This window comes from Vanellus vanellus (genome assembly GCF_965231255.1).
Source record: "Vanellus vanellus genome assembly, chromosome: 24".
Lineage (NCBI taxonomy): Eukaryota > Metazoa > Chordata > Aves > Charadriiformes > Charadriidae > Vanellus > Vanellus vanellus.
In genome coordinates, this window is record NC_138929.1 from 1,362,467 (window position 1) to 1,383,197 (window position 20,731).

General features: G+C 60.0%; 2 protein-coding genes across 2 annotated transcripts; both read right to left on the reverse strand.

The window, feature by feature from the left end:
- Nucleotides 1-841: 841 nt before the first annotated feature.
- Nucleotides 842-13,168, reverse strand: CASC3 (CASC3 exon junction complex subunit). The gene is made up of 13 exons (XM_082494959.1): nt 12,909-13,168; nt 11,496-11,523; nt 11,107-11,144; nt 9,239-9,397; nt 9,000-9,151; nt 8,368-8,544; nt 7,494-8,188; nt 5,629-5,693; nt 5,257-5,371; nt 4,541-4,639; nt 3,560-3,774; nt 2,222-2,344; nt 842-1,306 (listed from the first exon to the last, which is right to left on the reverse strand). Exons 1-13 carry the CDS (start codon nt 13,164-13,166, stop codon nt 1,265-1,267), a joined length of 2,166 nt encoding a protein of 721 aa, XP_082351085.1. The 5' UTR covers nt 13,167-13,168; the 3' UTR covers nt 842-1,264.
- Nucleotides 13,169-14,412: 1,244 nt separating this feature from the next.
- On the reverse strand, nt 14,413-20,641 carry MSL1 (MSL complex subunit 1; the record flags this gene model as incomplete). The annotated part of the gene is made up of 8 exons (XM_082494965.1): nt 14,413-14,646; nt 14,775-14,847; nt 14,942-15,066; nt 15,313-15,380; nt 15,660-15,724; nt 16,562-16,947; nt 17,238-17,461; nt 20,060-20,641. The coding sequence occupies 8 exons, from the start codon at nt 20,639-20,641 to the stop codon at nt 14,556-14,558; spliced, it is 1,614 nt and encodes a 537-aa protein (XP_082351091.1). The 3' UTR covers nt 14,413-14,555.
- Between the last annotated feature and the right edge of the window lie 90 nt (nt 20,642-20,731).

Sequence of the window (20,731 nt, forward strand, 5' to 3'; positions counted from 1 at the left end):
GGACACGGCCAAGCCCAAGCGTGACTGGGAGCCGGAGCCGCTCCGCCTGCCCGCGGTGCCGGCGGGATGTGCACTGCAGAGAGGCGGCGCAGCGCTGCGGCACAGGCGAGTCAGCCGGGCCTGGCTTGGCACGCTTGGCGCTGCGGTGCCAGTCGCCCCAGCAGATCAGCTTCCGAATCTTTTAACGGGGGAGACGAGGCTGCCGAGGTCCCCAGGGGAACGCAGGGCTGAGGTGGCTCCTCCTGGGGCTGGGAGCCCAGGCTGGATGCGTCGGGGCAGGTTACAACACCCCCTTCCACTTCCACAGCAGCAACACCCAAGCGCTGGGAGCAAATCACTCCTCCGCGTGCCCCGTCTAGCTGGTTTGTCTGCTGGCAGGGCTGCTCCGGCAGCGCCGAGGTGCCTGGACGCCCATAAACCTCCCTCTCTGACTCCGATTCAGCAGAGGCGCAGGAGGCAGGTGGAAATCTCCCCCCGCTCTGCAAGGTGGGCTTGCGGCAGCGGGGAAGGGGGTCACCCCGTGCTCGCGCACACGGATTCCCATCCTATGCGAGTTGAGAGCTCACACGCACACGGACAGAAACTGCCAGCGATGCGCGTTACCAACAGGGCTCATTTGGAAAAAGAAATGGGAGGAGCTTCTAAATTAAGTGGTGACTGCAGAGCCAGCACGTTCCTGACAGACTCCTATCGCTCAGCTGCCTTCCCTATGCTTAAACAATGGCAGAAATAAACTTGCTAATTTAAAAAGGAGAATCGAAATGAAGAATTAAGTTAACAGCTGTCTCCACGGGGGGCAGGGGATGTTCCGTGCCGGTTAGCCAGACAAACAAATTCAAAATACCCAAAAGAAACAAATCAGCTTTACTGATGGAGCTGCTTCATTTCTTAAATAAAAACAGAGACCACAATCAAGCCAGTCGAGTTTAACATCCTAGAGAGGGAGAAGGGCAGACGTTTAGTAAAAGAGAGAAGTTGCGAGAACTTGTGGTCAAGGACCGACTCTGGGGGTGACCGACTTCTTCGGTGACCTCTGTGCCCCAGTGAGGGAGGGGAAGGAGGGCAGAGCAGCAGCGGCAAGATGGTTTTCGGGAGGGCACCGGTGAAACCAGAGAGGGAAGGTGCCTGGCCCTGAGCACGACACGGTGCAGCTGATTTCATCCCGCTGCCTCACCTACGCACAGGGAAGGAGCCTCTCCCGAGAAGGAGCTTCCTCCTTGCCGAGGTGCCGGAGTCTGGCGTTGGGATTCCCACGGCCGCATCCCTACGTGTTGCTCCTCTCCTTTGATTTTTCACCTTTGCTGTCCTGGTGGGGAGGAGGAAAGAGAAGCAGAGGCTTAGGCTGCCCCACCGCGAACGCCGCACGGGGGCTGCAGCGCTATTGCCAGGGTCCTGCGAGCAAAAACACCCTCCACTTCTGGGTGCCAAAACACGACCAACCGCCCGCGCCTCCGGCTTCCTCCCTGCCCGCTGCGGGCACAGGCAGCTCCCTTCAGCCCAGCTCTCCTCGTGGTTAAACATTTTTCCATCGCGAGGCCTTTCAAAGGGCACCTCAATCAGTCGATCTCGCAGTGGATTTACAAACGCTGCGTGTTTCCCAGCCCTCCACCATGCCGCACGCCGCCTCCCCGCGTACAGGGAAACAACCAGCACATGCCTGCCCGGGTCCAGGCTTGCCGCGATTCAGGCACACTCAGCTCCCATACGCTAAGCAAGGTATTAAAAAGGAAACCAAACACACACGTGGCACTCTGGCACGCATACAGCTCACAGCACTGGAGAGAGGAAACCATTCCCAGCGCAGAGAAACGGCACTCATCTCTGGAAAACCTTTAAGTCTGCTGCCTGAGTTATCTATGGCTAAGGTTTTGGCATTTATTCTTCCAGAGAAGTCGCTGCCTCCTAGTTTAGTACTGGATTTTTCTCTCTAAAGTGTTCTGGTTTTTACCCTGAGCAAATAAATAATAAAAAAAAAAGCAGCAAGAGTCAACTTTGGACTTACTTTTTACGTGGGTTTAGTTTTAAAGTATTTAGAAACTCAAATTAACTGGAGCCCTGCTTACCACCTGCAACGAGAAGCTGAGGTTTGGGACATGTCAAAGATCAGACAACTTAAGATTTCCTCGGAACAACGTATTTTTTGGATGGGAGGCTGCAGCATCACGCACACCCCAATGGTTCAGCATCACACACGCACAGACTCACGCCGAGGGGACGGTACCTCAGGAGGCGGCGGCTTGATAGTCACAGGCTGGGACGTCCTTCGAGGCGGAGAAGGCTTGGGCTGCACTTGCTGCTGGACAGTGTTGTAGTACGTGACCCCTCCGTACACCTGGGACTGGGCCTGCATTCCCGGAGAGCAGGGGGGTCAGTGCTCTTCGCTGCGGGGTGCGCAGAGCGCTGCGTCCCCTGCCAGAGCCCCGCATGTCTCACGCAGCCTTTACGGCACACAACCGGGCTGTGAAGAGGTGTTGCTGCCCAGCACCAAAGGTGAGTAGCCACAGGGGGACGGGGGTTGATTTGTGCTGTGCTCCCCAAGGCTACAAAGAACAGCAGCACCTACAGCTCCCGGAGGACCCTCGCCTACCCCTGCCCCTTCCCAGGGTCTCCCCGCTCTCGGCAGGGGGGCGGGTACAGGCTGCAGCAACCCACAGCCACGCCGGACTGAACTTCACGGCAAATGGGTTTCCTTCACTCCGCAGAGTTTCCCAACTGCCATATAACGTCTGTGCTTTGCAACAGCAGCAGCTATCGTTTTTCTGCGCAGACAAGGCAGGTTAACAACTCCCTTTCGCACCGAGATCCCCTCCAGCTGCCCGGGGGCTCGGGATCTGCCCCAAAAGCAGGTGGATTCGCTGCCGGGGCAGCTGGGATCAGCCCAGGGCAGCAGGGAAGGTCAGAGAGGTTGCAGGGCTGGGGGAGCGTGCACATCTCTGGCCTGCCACTGCGTGTCAGCCGTGTGCCGCTCGCACAGCAGCCACGGGGAGTGGCGGGATCCTCATCATGAAGCCCACAGAGATCTGCCTCCGCGCTGCCCAGCGACTGCTGCGGACACAGAGCTCAGACATGGAGCAGGAAAAGCCAGCCCCGTGCCGGTCACACCACGGGCTTCCCTGGCCGCTGCCAAAGAACAGCACCATTCAGTGTCCGGCCTCCTGTCTCCATCGCAAACAGAAAGGACTTCCAAAGCAATTTTCAAGGTGTCCTTGGCTTAGCGTGGACCTGGAGGGGACAGAATGACTCACAGGCTCCTGGTGGGCCGTTTCCCTGCTCTGTAGGGGAGCCCTCAATTCTGAGATCTACCAACACTGACATTTCATCCACTAAACCCTAAATCCAGAGTAGCTGCACAGCAGCCATGGGAATAGTCCTTTTCAGTTAAGTGCCCTGAGCAGAGAGAGGGATGACAGTAAACAACCTCCTACCACGGAACAGCCCAGCTGCTCCCCGTCCTCTCCCAGGAAGCCTCAGAGAATGTACCCACACACCACAGGATCCCATCTGCTCTCAACGGCCCCAGCTCAGGAAGGAGAGGCGCAGCGCGGCACAGCTGGCTTACCTGCGTGTTGGAATAGAGATGAGGAGGGGGCGGAGGGGGTAGTGCTCCTGGAGGGTAGGGGTAGCCAGGATTCCCAAAATTCATGACTCCGGGAGGGGAGAAGTAAGTCGGTGCAAGCAGCTGCTGCGGTGGGGGCTGGCCCGGGGGCATGGAGACCGGCGGAGGGTACAGCCCAGGGTTTGCCATGGGGGCTGGCGTCTGGTGGGGATGTAAACCTGGGAAGCGACAGAAATAAGCTGAATGTGACATGACGTGTAAAGCCAGGGCATCCTGTGGAGTGTGGCGGCAGCTACAACGCCAGCAGATCTGCACGGCTGCGCCTTCCCCACTACAGCAGGAAGGAGAAGCACTTCGCTCAAAGTGCTTTCCTGCAGCCACAGGACCTCAGCTCCTGCGCCAGGGAGGAAAAAAGGGAACTGCTTCTCAGCACAGCGGAGCACGGCCCCCTCCCCAACGCCGGGGTCCCGATTCACCGGAACCGGACATGGCCCCAGTCAGCACATCCACTTCAGGAAACAGTTTTTGTGGGCAAGATAGAGAACACGCCAATTCAACAGCTCTCATTTCTGCTTTTCTTTCCTGATCTACAAGCAGCAGGGACTGAAGCACCAGCCCAGCACAACAGCTGGCAGAGCCAAGCGCCCCACTGGAGGGGAAGCGACTCGGCCAGGAGGGTCTGCACAGAACCTGCAGACATCCAGCCAGAGGTGCCAAAAAGTTCGGATCGTCTCGGTCCTGCCCTGGCTGCGAGGGCCAGAAACATCTATTTTACTTTCCTTAAAATTTATATTGATCCAGCCTCACTGTGTGAGGGAAGCGGGTCTCTTCCATGTTGTGGAAGTAGGGAAAATGGATTCCCTCAGTGACAGAAGCTGTGCGAAACCAGTTATCTGCTCCCCAGCACAGGCTGAGCCGCCCCAGGGCACAACTGCAACATCGGTACCAGCTGCCCCGTGCCCCGCTGGGGAGTTGGTTCCTCACCTGGATGAGGGAGATGCATTTCTGGCTGTACGATCATCCCTTGGGGCGGCAGCGGGGCCGGGTTCTCGCCGTGGGTGTAGATTGGTCCCTGGAATTGTACTGCAACACACAACAGTTGGTAAGGAAAAGCTCCACCAAATTTTATTCTACTGCAGCAAGTCACACGCACCCCCCAGCCAGCTCCCGTGACAGGACTCAAACGCAGTGCTGCAAGCTGCATTCCCATCGGCACACGCAGTCTACCAGGCTCACAGATGCTACGTACTCCCAACAGAAAAGCCTCCCACTCCCTTTACAAAACAGGAGAACACTCGGGGAATTTCTTCTCCAACACTTTAAATGCTGGAATAAATTCCTAATCCATCCTCAGTCTTGCCCTGTAATTCTCCCCACTCTTAAATGTCAAAGATATTGCTCTGATTTCAAGTTAATTTTAAATCCTAGTTGTCACGAAGAAAAGCAGCGTCCTAGAGAGCCCTCGCAGAGGGAGGGGAGGTGGCAACACTGACTGTATTTCAGTGGGTTTAAACACCAAGCGGGGAGGTTTGGAGCAGCCTTTTAATTACCGTACTAGACAATGCCGCAACACTATTTACATAGGAAAGGGAAGACAAATCCCCAGATCTGCCCAACCCTAACGGGGGGGGCGGAATCCTGCTCCAGCTGCTCAGATCTGAGCACACACGGAGCCTCAGGAGCCGGAGGAAAACACTCACATGGGTCATAGTAGTGCCCTTCCATGATGCTGATGTGCATGGGGGGGGCAGGCTCCGGCACCGGCGGTCTCTGCCGCTGCGACGAGTAGCGTTTGACGCGGCCCCCCTGCACCGCCTGAAAGAGTCCAAAGGCATCGGTGAGGGTCAGCGCAAGGGGCAGGAGCCCTCCCTCCAGCGAGGAAGCACCAACCCACTCCCCAGCCAGCCCCTGCAAACCTCTGTCCAGGTCGCATGGTAAAAACTATGAACACCCACAAAAGGGAAAGGCTGAGGTGTCACAGGCAGCCTCTAATTGCTCTAACCCAGAAACAAATACATGCTCAGCTTCCGCGCTTTAAAAGCAAGAGTCATGCTCCACGCAACATGCTTTACCATTTCCTCCATCCTGTTAAACTGAGGTGGTGGCCCAGTTCCCACGTGCATATGGTTAGGAATACCTGAGGAAGAAACAAACTGGTTATTATGGTTTGCATTTGTTCCCAGTAAAGAGTCACCTCACCCGCCGAGGGCGCAGCCAGGAGGCGCCGGGTCACCTACCATACGAGCGCCGGCAGCCTGGGGACGTTATTGTACTACAAACAGGCACAGCTCCTGCTTTCATGACAAGAAACCTCCTAACAACTTCATCTCTTAGGTTACAATTTTAAACATTTCAGTACAAATTAGAAGCTGTCATGCCACAGTGCAATCATCCACACGGCTCAACACCTTTTAAATCTTGCTTAAAAAATAAAAAAAAAAAAAAAAAAAAAAAGGCTCAACTTGAAATCCAGGTCCTGATCTAAGCTCTGCTCCTGTGGAGACAAGGACCTCTGCAGAGTAGAAACAAGGATCCAAAGGATCCATGTGGGATGGGGTAAGATGCAGTTTAAACTCTCTACAGGGCGTAACCACTTTTATCATGAGCTCCTTTTAATTCAAACAACAAAATTATGGCACACATTTAAAACCACAGTGCCAAACTGATCACAGGCGATTCCAGGAGAGCGAAAGTGGACAAAATGAACATGGGAAGTGCTCCGGGATCACTCACTGATAGTGCAAATATACGCACAGACATAGGCGCTGTACATACAGAAGGACCTGACCCTGGTTCATCTATCAAACGTCTCCCAGCATTAACTCCTACCTTCTCTGGTAGGAAGAAAAAAAAAAAAGGGACAGCAGAGTAATACATCCTTCAAGTGTTCTCCTAACCTGCAGTCTAGAGCCATCTCACGGTAAATTTGTTAAGATGCTTTATATTTTTAAGCTTAAAAATAAAAAAAGCACATAATCTCAGCTGCAAATCACAGCACTTTTGAACTCTCATTCTACTGGCACGTTTAAAGCCTGTCTACTTGCATCCGCAGCCGAGACCAAGGGTCTGTTCACACAAAGGTATTACAGGTCATATCAGTGCTAGACAACTCATAGTTTCATGACCTAAACCTCGAGAGACACTTATGAAAGCAGCAAGTCGCTTTCTTCTCCTTGCTCCAGTTTTATTTCCCTCGGGAAGGACTCTAACACTCCCCAGAAAAGACTCTAATTCTGCAAAGAGATAATTATACCTGAATGACCTCTCGCATGGATGCTCAACTAGAACTCGGTCCTTGGCTCACACGGGGGTAACTCTGCCACACTTCCCCGTCTGCTGCTGCGAACAGAGCAGCTTCCTCCCACCAGGCACAAATGGATTTGCCAACCCCAGTCAGACCTTAGCTAGTGGCAACCGAATCTCAACGTTAGGAAATAAGCTGATAAACAGAGGGAAGTTCCCCCCTGCTCCTAGCAGGGCATTACAGGAGCCCGATTATTCATTACCCTTACCTGCCAACCGAGCACAACGCCCCTTATCTCCCGAACTCTGACTCCTGCCACAGCAGCCAGTCTCACAGTCATTCACACCGCACAAAGTCCCTGTTGCCTGTTCCACACGCAGACCTTCAGCTTCACTGAAGCTTTCCCATTCTCAACGCAAAACAGGGCAGAGAGAGGGAAAGGATCTAGTCTTATGTCCTTCCCAGCCCTCATTCAATTAACCTACACCAGAATGTTTAATTTCCCCTTTTTCCCTTCCGTTTTGTCCCCTCTAACTGTCTCTGCTGCACCCTCTCAGCAGCATGCATCACCATCACGTACCCACTTTGAGACTGGACTAAGGCAGAGACAATTCAGCTTTGACTGACTGCAGGATCGCAGAATTGCCTTTGTCTGGGGCTGCAGTGGAAAACCAACAGGCTGCACCCACTTACCCCTCAGCTCCCGGGGCTGTATGAACTGTGACTGCCCCGGAGTCCAGTTCTGCTCGGTGAGATTCATTTGGGTCATCTCTTGCTCGAGTCCATCCAAGTTGGATTCTACCGGTGACTCCCAGTTACTACTCTTGGTTGGTGGGGGGGACGTCTCGGCTTGCACAGGTTTTGGAGGCACAGGAGTCAGCCCTTCCGAAGCGGGCACTTCATCTGCCAGCTTCCCCGCATCCCCAGCTTTGATTCTGGTCCTTCTCGCCCGGGAATAAGACTTCTTTTCAATTGGTCTGTCTGGTGGTGGCTGCGCAGCATCAGCAGCCGTGGCTTGGTTTTCCAAAGCGACCTCCTCCTTCACAGGGCTGCTGTGGACATGTGCCGCTTCCATTTCAGGTGACTTATCTCTCGGTGGGGTGTGCTCTGCACGCTTCGCTCGATAGTTGCTCTCCTGTTTAGCTTGCTCGCCATTTCGAGAGAGATGCTGGATGCTTGCTTCCGAAGCCCGGTAGCTTGGACGGGTCTCTTTGTAGCCCCCCATCCTCGGGTAGTTCCGAGGCGGGGGCATCCTCCCAGTACCTGCAGAGCTCCTGTTGGTGAAGGTTCGTGGGGGAGCCGAAGTGCTGTCTACGCCTTGGTGCCTTGGGGGCTTATTTGGCCTCTCGTTGGACCAGTTTGGGTCTCGCTGAGGAGGACTCCCAAACCTGAGGGAGAAAAATAATGCAAAATAGCTGTGCCAGGGAACCCCTCTCTGGGATCCAGAAATCCCAGGACCAAGGTTCCACTCCGAGGCCAAAGCCGACAAAAAGGCTTTCCCTCTTCAGGGCTTCGGACCTGTCTCCCTCTGGGACCAGCCAGGTTCTAGTTTGACTTTGCTGCTCACCTGGGTTTGCGCATCCTCCTCGGCTTGATGTCATCGGGGTTGTGAGCTGACCTGATGTCATAGCCATAAAGCGCGATCAGCTCCTGCCTGGTCTTGGGGGCCTGCTCGTCCTCCCGGAATTTGTCGTGCTCCCAGCGGCCCTCGTCCTTCCACAGCTTTCGCTGACGACCCTTTGGCCTGGAACAGTTACATAGGGAGGACCAATAGGTTGTTGCAAAGCTAAGGAGATGTGGCAGCTTCAACCAGCCCCACACGCAGAGACCAAGTGTTTCCAGGGCAGGGTGTGCACAGGAGAGAGCGACTCTTTTTCCTTCGCCTCCTCCTGCCCAGCAGCTGCTGGTCACCAACCGCTATTTCTGAAAAGCGGCAAGGAGGGGCACTGCTCATTGGCAAGACGCTTTCCTTATGGTTTTTTTTTTTTTTTTGTACCACCCTCAGTCTCGCCTCCAAAACAAAAAGCTAAAATGTCCTGGCAGGACATTGCGAGCAGGCAACCGAAGCACAGACAGATCCTCCTTGCTGGTGCCTTCCCAGCGCTTCACACCGAAGGGAGGAGCTGTGCTGCCAAATGCTGGCCTGGGAATTGGCCTCACCCTCCCAGAGAGGCAGACATGTGGGGGATGCTCACATACCTGACCTCCTCCTCCTGCGTCTGCCCTCGCAGGTCATGCTCAAAAAAGAGCCCTTTGCGCGGGATGTAAGCCGGGTTCTTCCGATCCTCATCGTCATCCAGGTGCTTGGGAACTTTTTTCCCAACTTTATTCTCAACAGGCTCAGTGCTCTCCTGTCAAAATCAGAAAGCTCTTACCACTGCAGCAGTCCCTCTGCAAAAAGCCCCCCGTGGCCCAGAGAGTGCATGTTTAACACCTACCTGCCCATCTCCACTTTGCCTCTCACCAGTTACAGCACCTTTGGAGTCAGGTTTCTCATCCCCTTTCTCTGCTTTTGCTGCTGACTCGCAGGAATCATTACTATCCTGCTTCAGTTCCACTTTGGCGCTTTCTTCCTCACTGTAATCCTCTTCCTCTGCCTGAAAGAGCCCCAGTTACTCAAACACACACCTTTAGCAGCACGTCTCCCAGGAATTTCCCCACACAAGTCCTCAAATCTGGAGTTAGATCCCCTGTTCCAGTTGTCAAGAGATCTGACTCTTTCAAAGCAGAGGATTAGCTTTCAAGGTCCTTTCTATCCCTGTATTTTTACAGAAAAAGCAAAGACTGAACCCAACACCTCTTCCCACCAACTCCTACCAGCGACACTCAGGCTTTCGAGAGCCGAGCCGGGACCAGCTCCCCCACAAAGCCACAGCCTCTCACCGCTCTGAAAGGAAAGGGCTCGCGCAAGCCTGGGACAGCAGCGAACAAGGGCCCTCAGACCGTCCCTTCCTTCCCACACTGAGGGCCCGGATCCAGCCAGCGCTGCGTTTCCAAATTCCCTGGAGTTACTCAGCTGACTCACTCCAAGCACTCTGCTCACAGGAGCGTGACCTCGTTTCACCCTCCAGGAGCCTGCAAGCCTTGCTTAGGCTGGAACTGACACTAAAAATAGCTCTCCGTGATTAACAAAAAGACTGCTCTATTTTTCTCTTTCAACACAGTGTATTTGCACATCAACTGCTCCTTTTGTTTACGTTGGGGAAACCCAGACGTGGCATTATTTTTAGGCACAGGAACAGAGTCATCCTGGCATGTCAATGATGCAATAGCCCCACTGCTCCAGCAGCCCAGCGTGCACCAGCGCTGCTCCACTTCTATGTGCGCCGAGCCTCCGGGAAGCCTCTGTGCAGGTTTCCAGGCCTGAAGAGCCACTGCACGGTGAACGCAGGGAGCTGCCCCTTACCCTCCACGTGCCACCTCTACAGCCTGCCACACTCCTTCCTCACTAACAGCAGAGACTAACTCACAAATTAACAGCCCCTATGAGCTTTGATTTCATCTGCCTCGTTGTCTTGTGTTTTCTCCAACTGCTGCCCCTCTCAAGATCCCCCCAACACCTGTCTCAAGAGAAGGGTTTTCACTAGAAAACCTTCACAGTAATCATTAGAAACCAGAACTTCTCTAAACTTCCTCAAGACCTTAAACTTACAGTTCTGAACCAAAAATCCAGGGAAACCCACAGCCACAGGCTGCTGCCCAGGCACAGGCAGGGGGTGTCAGTGCACGCGAGGGGGGATTTTCTCAGCACACACCCAGCACAGAGCCGCCAGCACTCACGGGGCGCGTCACCCCTCCAGCTGCAGAAGACAGGGATGCTGCCTGGGATGCTTCCAACCCAGCACTTACGTTTTTAATTTCAACTAATTAAAACACAACCAGCATCCTGCACCTCCTTCCACACCCTTCCTGACCATGGCAAATCCTGCTCCCAGTACCCAACGCCTGAGCAGCCAGGTGTTTTTTTACCCCGTACATAACTGGCCCTACATCCACCCACCAGCAGCACAAGCAGTTTCTCCCCCAGATTGGGCCCAGTGCCGTGGGCTGTATGGGAGGGCACTGCCCAGCGAGGGGCTCAGAGTGGGAAAGACCGTTTTCCTCTGAAGCAGCAATGACTACACTGCAGCACAGCTCGCTCCGAGTCTCTGCACGGCTGGTGCGAAGCACACGAGACAAAGGCAATCACTGCCAACAGGGTCAGTGGAAGGCAACGAAAGACACAAACTGGGTTTTGTGCTATAATTACGCAAGATGCAGTCGCTTGGCAGAACCCTCTAAACAGCAGGACAGAGACTCTTCTTACCTCCGAGTCTTCTGCGCTTTCGTAATCTGAGAGTACAGCTGCGGGTAAGAAAAAGGAATTTGGTGTCAGGGCAGAAACAGACACAGCTTCTCTCCGAGCGTAACACGCCGCGCTGCGGGCGACCGCTGGCAAACACACGCTGAGCAGTCCCACCAAGGGGAAGTCAGAGGCCAGCACCAAAGCGTCCCCAACTTGTCCCACTGCCAGCTCACACAGGAGGAAGCAAGGGCGAGTTTGTGGCATGTTGTCCCTGCACCCCACGTTTGCCTGCTATTACAAGATAATCCTTGGGACAACAACCACCGCAGGACTACTGGAAAAGGCATTTTGTCTACTTTTTACTTTTTGCACGCAGACAGCACTTGCAATGCCAGAGAGTCGTTACTTACCATCTCCTTCAATGCCATCCTCACTTTCCTGCGGAGAGAGGGAGAGAAAGGTGCGTTAGCGGAAGGGGAGGTCAACAGCCGGGTCCCTGTGCCATCCTGCAATCCCAGACATAATTATAACAAAGTCTGGCCCTGGTCCTGTCGCATTCGCCCTTAGAAGTTCAGCTTCAGCAACCGAGAAATCATAAACAAATTCAGGGCTCCCAGTGCCCTTCTCTAAGATCCTTCTAGAGTGAGCTGCGCTGGGGGAACGCAGCTCAAGAAAAAAAAGCACAAACTCTTTTAACTACTGGGGGTCCTCAGAGGGAAAAGAGTGACATGGACAGATGAGACAGACTCCCTCTGATAACGAAGAGCCAGACAGCTAACCCGGGAAAGGACAAGAGGATTACTTAAAGCAGAAGCCCAGGAATAACGAACAGATGCTGAGCAGGACCAAGCTCAGGAGGACATCTGCTAGAGACTGCAGCGACAGAAATACAACCCTGCACCTGAGAGAAGATGCTGGATGAAGCGGAACAGCTCAGAGCAGGGAAAGTTTCTACTAAAAGAACAGACTGATCGAGCTGTGCAGTAAAAAAAAAAACTTCAGATCAAAAATAAAACCAGCCAACACATTAACAAGATAAGCCCAAACGCCAAAACAACCGAGCAGAAATAGGCTGTGATTCGGAAGGAATGTGAAATAACCGGCACTATAAACCCACGACAGGACAAAATCACACCCCGCCATGAATTGCCAGAGGAGAACTACCCTGCAGAGGTGGGGGAGAGCAGCACCACAACCCCCCTGGAAAAGTTTTTTAACACTCTCGCTAAAAAAAAAGGCTGGTCAGAGCTGATAAACAGCAGAAGATGCCTGACCCAGCAGCAAACCCCCCAACCCACACCCCGCTGCGGGGGGCCCAGGCTGGGCACCGGACCCTGCAGTGTGGAGCCGGCCCCGGGGCACAGGGGGAAGCCTCTGCCCGGTGATGGGGGGCCGCAGAGCCCCGGTCTCCCCCCGGGGCCTCCTGCCACACACACACGAGGGGGTACCCAGCCCGGCTCCCCAATTCCCTCAGCTCTCCAGCCCCCCCCGCACCCCAGTGTCCCCAAGGTCCCTCCAACCCCCCCCAGGTCCTAATGCCACCCCACCACCGAGCCCCCCAACTGTCCCCCCTTCCCCCAAGTCCCAATGCCACCCCCAACTCCGCCTCCGAGCCCCCTAAATGTCCCCCCCCCCGCCCCCTCACGTCCCTCCGATCCGCCCCCAGGTCCCAATGCCACTCCACTGCCCCCGCTCCGAGACCCCCGACTGCCCCCCAGTGCTCCCCCAAACCCCACTGACACCAGAGCCCCCCCCCTACCCCCGAGCCCCCTCACTCCCCAGGGCCGCTCCCGTCCTCCCGGCCCCCCGTCTCCCGCACTCACACACTCGGACTCGGGCGCGCTCTTGGCCGCCCCCCCGGCAGCGCTCTCGGCCCCGCGGCTCCGCGGCCCAGCGCTGAGGGCCCCGGCGGAGCCCCGCGGCGGGCGGTGGGGGGGTCGGGGCGAACCGGAGCCCGATCCGGAAGCGGAGGCCGATCGGGAGCGGGCGGCGCTGGCGGCGGAGTCGGCGCTGTCGGAGGCGGCCGAGTCCGAGTCGTCCTCGCTGTCCTGCGAGGCGCGTTGCCGCCGCCGGTCCGCCATCTTGGGCAGCCGCAGGGGCGGGCGGCGGCGCGGGGCACCACGGGACGGACTACGCCTCCCGGCGGCCCCTGCGGCGTTACGTCACTACCGCCGTCGTCCCGGCAGCCCTCGCGGCGGCGCGCGGCCGCTCCCTCCCTCCCGCCCTCTCCCTCTCCCCGGCAGGGGGCAGGCGCGCGCCGGGCAGCGCGCCGACGTCACGGCGCGGGTGGCGTCACGGCGGCGGAAATGACGTCATGCGCGGAAGGAGACGGGGGGGGGGGGAAGGCCGGAATCAGCACGCAGCGTCCGTTTTCCTCGTTTATTGTAAAAAAGAAAAAAAGAAAAAAAAAAAGAAAAAAAAAAAAGCGCGCGCGGGTGCGTGCACGCGTGACCCCCTCCCCCCGCGGGCAGCGCCTCCCGCCAACGAGTCATAACTCTATTTATTTATGTTTTTTAAACAGATTTCCTTTTTTTGAACTTTTTTTTTTTTTTAAACAAGGTTCCTTCCGCTAATTACCCTCGGTACCAGGCGGGAGCTGGGGGGGGGGGGGGGGGCTCCGGCCCCGGGGGGGACGGGGAAATAACGGCAAATGGAGGAGGGAAGGGGGGTGGGGGATGGGATCCCGTGTTAACGGGGGCTGAAGGGGCGGCCGGGGGCAGCGGGGGACCCACGGAGCCCCTCCCCCCCCGCCCCACAGAGCCCCCTCCCCACGGTGCCAGCTCACACGGCAGAGCCTGCCAACCTCAAAACATTTAAATTATACAAAAAAAAAAAAAAAAACAACGAAAAAAACCCAACAAACCAACCTTTAAAAAACCCAAAATTGTGCGTATAGGATTTCTATTTCACAAAAAAAAAAAAAAAAAAAAAAAAAAAAAAAAGAAAAACAACCACCAAACAGGTTTTGTTTTTAAACTCTCCCCCCGACCCCATTAACAGCCCCTCAAGAGGGGGAAAAGCCCAGAGCGGCTCCTCGGCACCCCCCGGCACCCGCTGCCGCCTCTCGCCCCGCTCGGACCCCGACTGCTGCTCATCCCCTTTTCCAACCAAACCCAACACAAAGGCAGCGGCAGGCAGAGTCCCGGCAGGACGCAGCACTCCCACCCGCAGCACAAAGGCAAATGTCCAAAATAAACCGAACAGTGGCTGCAGGAGGGCAGAGGCAGCGCGTGGCAGCGAGGGACGGGCAGGACGGGGCTGGGGTCTCCCCGCTGCCGGAGCGGCCGGTGAGAAGCCTCAGCCGGCAACCGGACAGTGCCACTGGGGGACGAGTCTGGGAAACGTGTCGCAAAACCCAAAAGAACAAAACCAGGGTCACGGAGTAACAAAACCATCCGTCAACGAGAAGGCAAGGGAGGGCATGGGCCATCGGCACGACCCGGCGACGTACGGAGCTCCTGGCGGCTCCACTATTTCCGGCAGGTCCGGTGCGGGGTCTGCTTCTTCTGCACCTCCAGCCGGCAGCGGCTGCGCTCGTCCAGCCAGGGCAGCTCGAAGTTCCTGCGGGCAGAGCCGGTGTCAGCACAGCACCATCCTGGTGTGTGACGGCAATGATGCCGGCCCGAGCAGCCAGTGCCTGGCCCAGCCCAGCCCCGTCCCCTCCTGCCAACGGTGACGCCGGTACTCACTGTGGGGTCAGTTTTGGTAAGGGCCGGCCAAAGGCGACGACAGGCAGGTAGGGGGTGATGAGCAAACTTTCCACTGTGGGAGAGACACCGGAGCGTTACACACCCACTGCCTGCACCCCCCACTGCCGGCAGGGCCCCTGCCACCCCCCAGCACCAGAGGCACTCACCGTCATCTGGCTCAGGGAAAAATGAGGTAACTTCAGGCTCCGACTCCTGAATCCCTTTCCTTTTGTACATTCGGAGCTGCAGCCGCTGTAGAATTCGCTGTTCCCTGATCCGCTGAATGTCCCACCTGGAAAAGGCGGCGCCCCGGGGCAGTGAGACTCCGCAGGCAGCGATTGGGCAGGTGCCCTGACCCCCCCGGGGAACTCGGGGGGCTGCACTGGGGCTGATGCGCTGGCAGCAATGCCACAGCATCCCTTCTCTGGCACTGTTTCTGCTCCCCATCCTTGCTGCCGGGTCTGCCCTGGGCAACCAGATCCCACGTCCCCCCCCTCGGGTGACACCCCAGGGCCCCCATCGCCCTCTCTGCTCTCACCTTTTCCTTCGTTTCTCATCCAGCTCCAACTTCGCGTGCCGTTTGGAAAAGACGCTGTCGTCCAGGTTCTGCAACGACAGATGGGGATGAGCGCGTCCGCCCGGCACCGGGAGCCGCAGCTGGAGCCGCCGCGGCACAGAGGGGTTGGCCCTTCGCCCCCACCCCAGCCCTCCAACTGCAGCCGGGATTTGCCGTGCTGTTTATGCCGGACATGGGGACGAGATGCCGCCGGCCCCGCAGCAAACACCCCGATCCACTCCCCTGGAGCGGTGAAAGACCCAGGAAGAAGCCTGCAGCAACACCGGCTCTGACAGCGGCTGCGGCACCCACCGGGACAGCGTACATACCTCCAGGAGGTCCGAGGGGTTGGGGTCTCTCAGGGGCTCCACGACATGGTCCCTCCAAGACGGAACTGCAGGGCGAGAGGCCACGCTGTTACCCCACGCTCCGGCCCCATCCCCGCCACCGCGCTGCCCCTCTCCAGCCCGTCACTCCCTTGGGGAGCGCAGCTCGGCCTCCCCGGACCCCCGGCCTGAACCGGGCTGGGCACTGCCGCCAGCGGGGCTGAGCCACCGGGAGGGATCCGGGGGAAGGCAGAGCCAGGAGGGCGAGCTCGTCGCCATCCCCCCGGCCAAATGCACCAGCAAACCTGAGCCGCTCCAAGAGGAGACGTGCCGAGCTCCCCCCGCGCCAGGGCGCTCGGCCATCCAGCGCAGCATCACCGGCAGCATCGGCGTCTGCCGCGGCACCACCCAGTGCGCCGGTGCTCGCTGCGCTGCGGGACCCGGAGGAGACCAGCTGGGAAGGGGCAACTGGCAGGACTGACACCAGATTCAAGGAACCGGCGTGGCGCAGCAGCGGCACAAGCTGGTGACACGTTTCCCAACCGCCAACGGGAAGTTGCTTCACCCCTTGCTCAAACGGGCGCGCAGGCTGCTCGGCAAACTGGGTGGCTAAAGCCGAGCGGGGGCCGGCAGCCCTGCCCAGCGCTGTGCCAGCACGCCGGAGCAGGGCAAGCCGGAGACGTGGTTCGATAGAGCCCATCGCCGGCACCAGGGCTGCGACCCGCGCGCCGCGGGAGGAGCCGGCGGCGCAGCACAACCGGGCTGCACCACTCCCACGGCGAATGGGACTCTGCCCTTTGCCACCTTCAGGGCGAGGGCACCGAGCGCCGGTTCCCCGGCTGCTGGCTCGGCCCCAACGCCCGGCACGCTGCCGCCCGCGCCGCGGCGGGCTCTCCATCGCTTACTTGCTACAGTCTCCTCCTTCTTTGGGGAGGGCTCCCGCAACGGCAGCGGCGACGGGGGCGGCTGGTGCCAGCGGCACAAGTACATTTCGGTGGTTGAGAGATAGGGCAGGTCATCTGTCTCGCTGCTGAAGAAGCCCTTCTCCTTGGGGTGGGCACCGGGGCCCTTGGGTGGGGCCGAGGCTCGGAGCGGGGTCTCCAAGAGCGACCTGGGTTTTTCTGGAGTCTCTTGGCTCCGCAGTTCTCGTTTACAAACAGTTTCGGACAAGGAGCCACCCGATTCCTCCTTCCCCGGGGAGTGCTTTGGAGTTTTACTCTTCACTTTCGAGAACTCAGACACCAGTTTTTTAACGGGCGTCTTCCTCTCCGCACTCCCAAACGTCGGCTTCCTGCGGGAGGAAGAGGAGCTCAGACGGGTGCGCGGATCCTCGCCCCACACCGGGGCTACCGGCACCCCCAAAGCAGGGCTGCCGTGCCAGGACAGATTTCCAAAGGCAAGAGGGGCTTCCCCGGCGTTTGGGACCCCCGGCTCCTCGCCCAGGCTTCCCCGAGGTTCCCCCAGCTGGTGCCCACAGCTGATGGGATGCGCAGCTCAAGTAGCAGCGCCACGGATGGAGGGTGAATCCATGGGGAAGGTCCTCCCTGGCCCCACAAATCCCTTTCCCCGACACCCCCTAACCTTTTATGCCCCTTCCCATTCCTGCCGTAGGGGAAGTGCTTGGGCTGCAGGGTCGGGGGGGGCTCCAGCAGGTCCTGGGGACACTCCAGCGGCAGTTTCTCGCACGCTTCCGCCTCCGGCTTCTCGTCCACCTCGAAGCCCTGGAAGATGCGGTGCTTCTCCCGCTCGCTGTCCTTCTTCACCAGCTGCACCCGCCTTTCCATGCGCTCGATCCGAGCAAGGAGCTGCAACGCAGGGCGAGGGCTCACATCGCGGGTGCGCTACGGCGGGTGGAACCCCATGTGCACCCCTGCACCCGGGCAGCTGCCTGCACGATGCCCTGCCTGCACGATGCCCTGCCTGCACATCCCTTGGGCAGCCGCGAAACACCCCGGGGAAGAGCTGACCCAAAGCACCCACACCTGAGCCATCATGCAGAAGCGCTCCGGCACAGGCGGCGCAGGACCGGTGCCACCCCGCTGCGGTGCCCTGCCTGCCCCCATCCTGGCATTTCCCTGGCACCATCCTGGCAATGCTCGGGGTGCCGGAGCACGTTTGCCAGGAGGTCCCTAAACAGTGGCTGTGCCATCCCCACTCAGCCGGCACCGTGGGCTTCCCGGCACGCCGAGAGTGCCGTGGCTGGTGCACACCCTCACAGAGGGGACCAGAGGCCGAGGGCAGCGTCAGCGGGCAGCACTGGGTGCCACGGGCGTCGCACCCCGGGGAGTTTAACTACAGCGCTGGCAGGCAGGTGCCGGGATGTCCAAACGGCACAAAATGGCCACTTGCTCTGCAGTGGCTTCTAGCCTGCCCTGTGCCGCGGCAGGATGGGGGGCTGCAAACCCCGCACGCTTCCAGGAGCGATTTGGGGGGGGTCTCAACCTCTGCTGCACCCTCCCCGAGTGCCCGGTTTGTAATTAGACGTGGGCTTCATTAGAAAGCAAGCAGCCGGCTGGGTGACACCTGCCCTCGGTCACCCGTCCCCAACCCTCGCCCGTCCCCGCTGAAGCCGTTTGGAGGGGTCGGTTGGGCAAAGCGCACCATGGGGGGGTCCTGTCACCCCCCAGGATGCGGCTGCGGGGGGAGCCGGCACGGGGAGAGGAGAGGGGAGCAGCCCCCACTCCCCGTCCCCGCCTGCCCCGTCACCCCCGGCTGCTTCAGCCCCACGGGAGGATGCGCTGCGGTGAAGCCCCACCGCGGCCTCGCCGCAGCAGCTCCTCCATGTTGGAGGACTCGGCAGACACCGCAGGGACGCGGCATCGCCGTGCGGCCCCGCCGGCTGCACCACGTGGGGTGGCTCTTCCCTCCGCAGCCAGGGCCACCGCAACCGCCACCACTGCAGTCAGCCTGTGCCAGCGCGGCCTTCCAGCACGCGCCGCATGCGTGGGGCAATGCAGGCAGGGCACCCGTGGGGAGCAATGCACGGCATCCATAGGGCAGCACACATATAGGGGGCAATGCACGGCATCCACAGGGCAGCGCAGGCAGGACACGTATAGAGGGCATCGCATGGCATCCATAGGGCAGCGCACATGTAGGGGGCAATGCATGATATCCATAGGGCAGCGCAGGCAGGACAGGCGCGGGGGGGTACACCCAGCACGGGCGATGCCCGGCGTGGCCTCCCCCCCCCCCGGCGTGCGTGGGGCACGGCAGGAGCCCTGCGTGGCCGTGGGGGGGCCCCCCCACGTGGTGTACCCCCCCCCCCGCGGCGGCGGTGACGCGGCCCCTGTGCGCTCCCCGCGGCGGGGCGGGACGGGACGGCGCCGCGGGCCCTTTAAGGCCCCCCCGCGGGCGCGCTGCCATGGCGACGGGCGGCGGCCCGTTAACCCCCGCCGGCCCGCCCCGCCCCGCGCCTTTGTGCCCCCGACGGCCTTTGTCTGGGGGGGGGGGCACCGACCCCGGGGGGGTACCCCCCTTCCCCCGGGGAGTAACGACCCCCCTGGGTGCCCGGTGGGGGGGGGGGGGCATGAACCCCTGGGGGGGCACTAATCACCTAGGGGGGGTATCTTGGGGAGGGGGATTGATGCCCCCCCCGGGGGGGTATTACTCCCCAAGGTGTCGGGGAGGGAGGGCATTAACCCCCTGTGTGCTGGGGGGGCCTCAGCCTTCAAGGGGGGGCGTTAACCCTGGGGTGACACGGGGGGGCGGTGTTAACCCCCAAAGGGGGGGGGGGCGTTAACCCCTGGGATACCATAGGGGGGCCGTTAACCCCCAAGGGGGGGCACTAACCCCTGAGGTGCCACCGGGAGAGGCTGTTAACCTCTAAGGGGGGGGCGTTAACCCCTGGGGTGCCATGGCGGGCGGAGGGGGGGGGGGGGGGGCACTTACCTGTCGGTGGGTGGAAGGCCGGGGGGGACCCCTGGGTGCTGCGGGGAGGCCATTAACTCGGGGGGTGTGTGGGGGGGGGTAACCTCGCGGGGGGGTGGTGGGGGTTAACCGGGGGGGGGGGGGGGGTGTGGGGTGTGTGAGGCAACCTCGAGCCTCGAGAGGGCGGGTAACCTCCAGAAGGGGGTTACCTCGGGGGGGGGGGGGGGGGGGTTGTGTTACCTCGAGGGGGGGCGTTACCGAGGGAGGGGGGGGTAACCTCGAGGGAGGGGGGTAACCTCGAGGGAGGGGGGATGTTTACGTCGGGTGGGGGGGGGGGATGTTTACGTCGAGGGGGGGGTACAACCTCGAAGGGGGCGGGTACCTCGGAAGGGGTACAACCTCAAGGGGGGTACCTTGGGGGGGGGATAACCTCGGGGGGGGGGTGGGCAACTCGGGGGGGAGGTAACCGCTGTTCTGCCGCGTTCCCACCCCCCCCCGACATGTGCCCCCCCACCCCCCCCCCCCCGGCGTACCGTGTCCCGCTCGGCCTTGAGCTCCTCGATCTGCCGCTCCTTGGCCTGCAGCTGCTGCTGCTGCTGCTCGATGAGGTCCAGCTGGAGCAGCAGGATCTGCCGCAGACAGGCCGCCTGCCCCGGCGAGCCCCCGCCGGCCCCCATCCCGCCGCGCCGCGAACCGCTCTTCCACTTGCCCTCGGCGGCCGCTGGTGCTGCTGGTGGCGGCGGCAGCGGCGGAGGAGGAGGAGGGCCCGGTTCGCCAGGCCCCGGCCCCGCCGCGCCCTCCCCGCCGCCGCGCCCGGGCAGCACCGCCTGGTAGCGCGGCCGAGCGCCGGCATCCCCCGCCCCGGCCTTCTCGCCGCCGGCCAGCGGCACCAGCCCGGCCCAGCGCTGCTGCTCCGCCGCCACCCCGCCGCCGCGGCCCTTGTGTGCCCCCAGCGGCGGCGGCGGCGGCTCCCGGGGCCGGCGGGGCGGCGGGCGGTGCGGTGCTGCTGCGGCGGCGGCGGCGGCGCCCTCCTCCTCCTCCTCCTCCTCCTCCTCCTCTTCCTCCTCCCGCCCCCCCCGCGGCGGCTCGGCCGCCCGGAAGGCGGTGGACCTCATGGCCGGGACCCGCCGCCGCCGTTCCGCGCCGCCCCGTTACCGCCCGCCGACGCGGCGCGGCGGCGGCCGCCACCGGCTGCGCCGTCCGGG

What these genes read in the sequence shown, in the direction of transcription:
- CASC3 (XM_082494959.1), bottom strand. Translation starts at nt 13,166, where the DNA reads ATGGCGGACCGGCGGCGGCAACGCGCCTCGCAGGACAGCGAGGACGAC. An exon ending in GGATGGCATTGAAGGAGATG is followed by an intron (nt 11,145 to 11,495) that starts GTAAGTAACGAC and finishes TCTTACCCGCAG; the next exon opens with CTGTACTCTCAGATTACGAA. An exon ending in AATGCATCTCCCTCATCCAG is followed by an intron (nt 3,775 to 4,540) that starts GTGAGGAACCAA and finishes GTCGCTTCCCAG; the next exon opens with GTTTACATCCCCACCAGACG.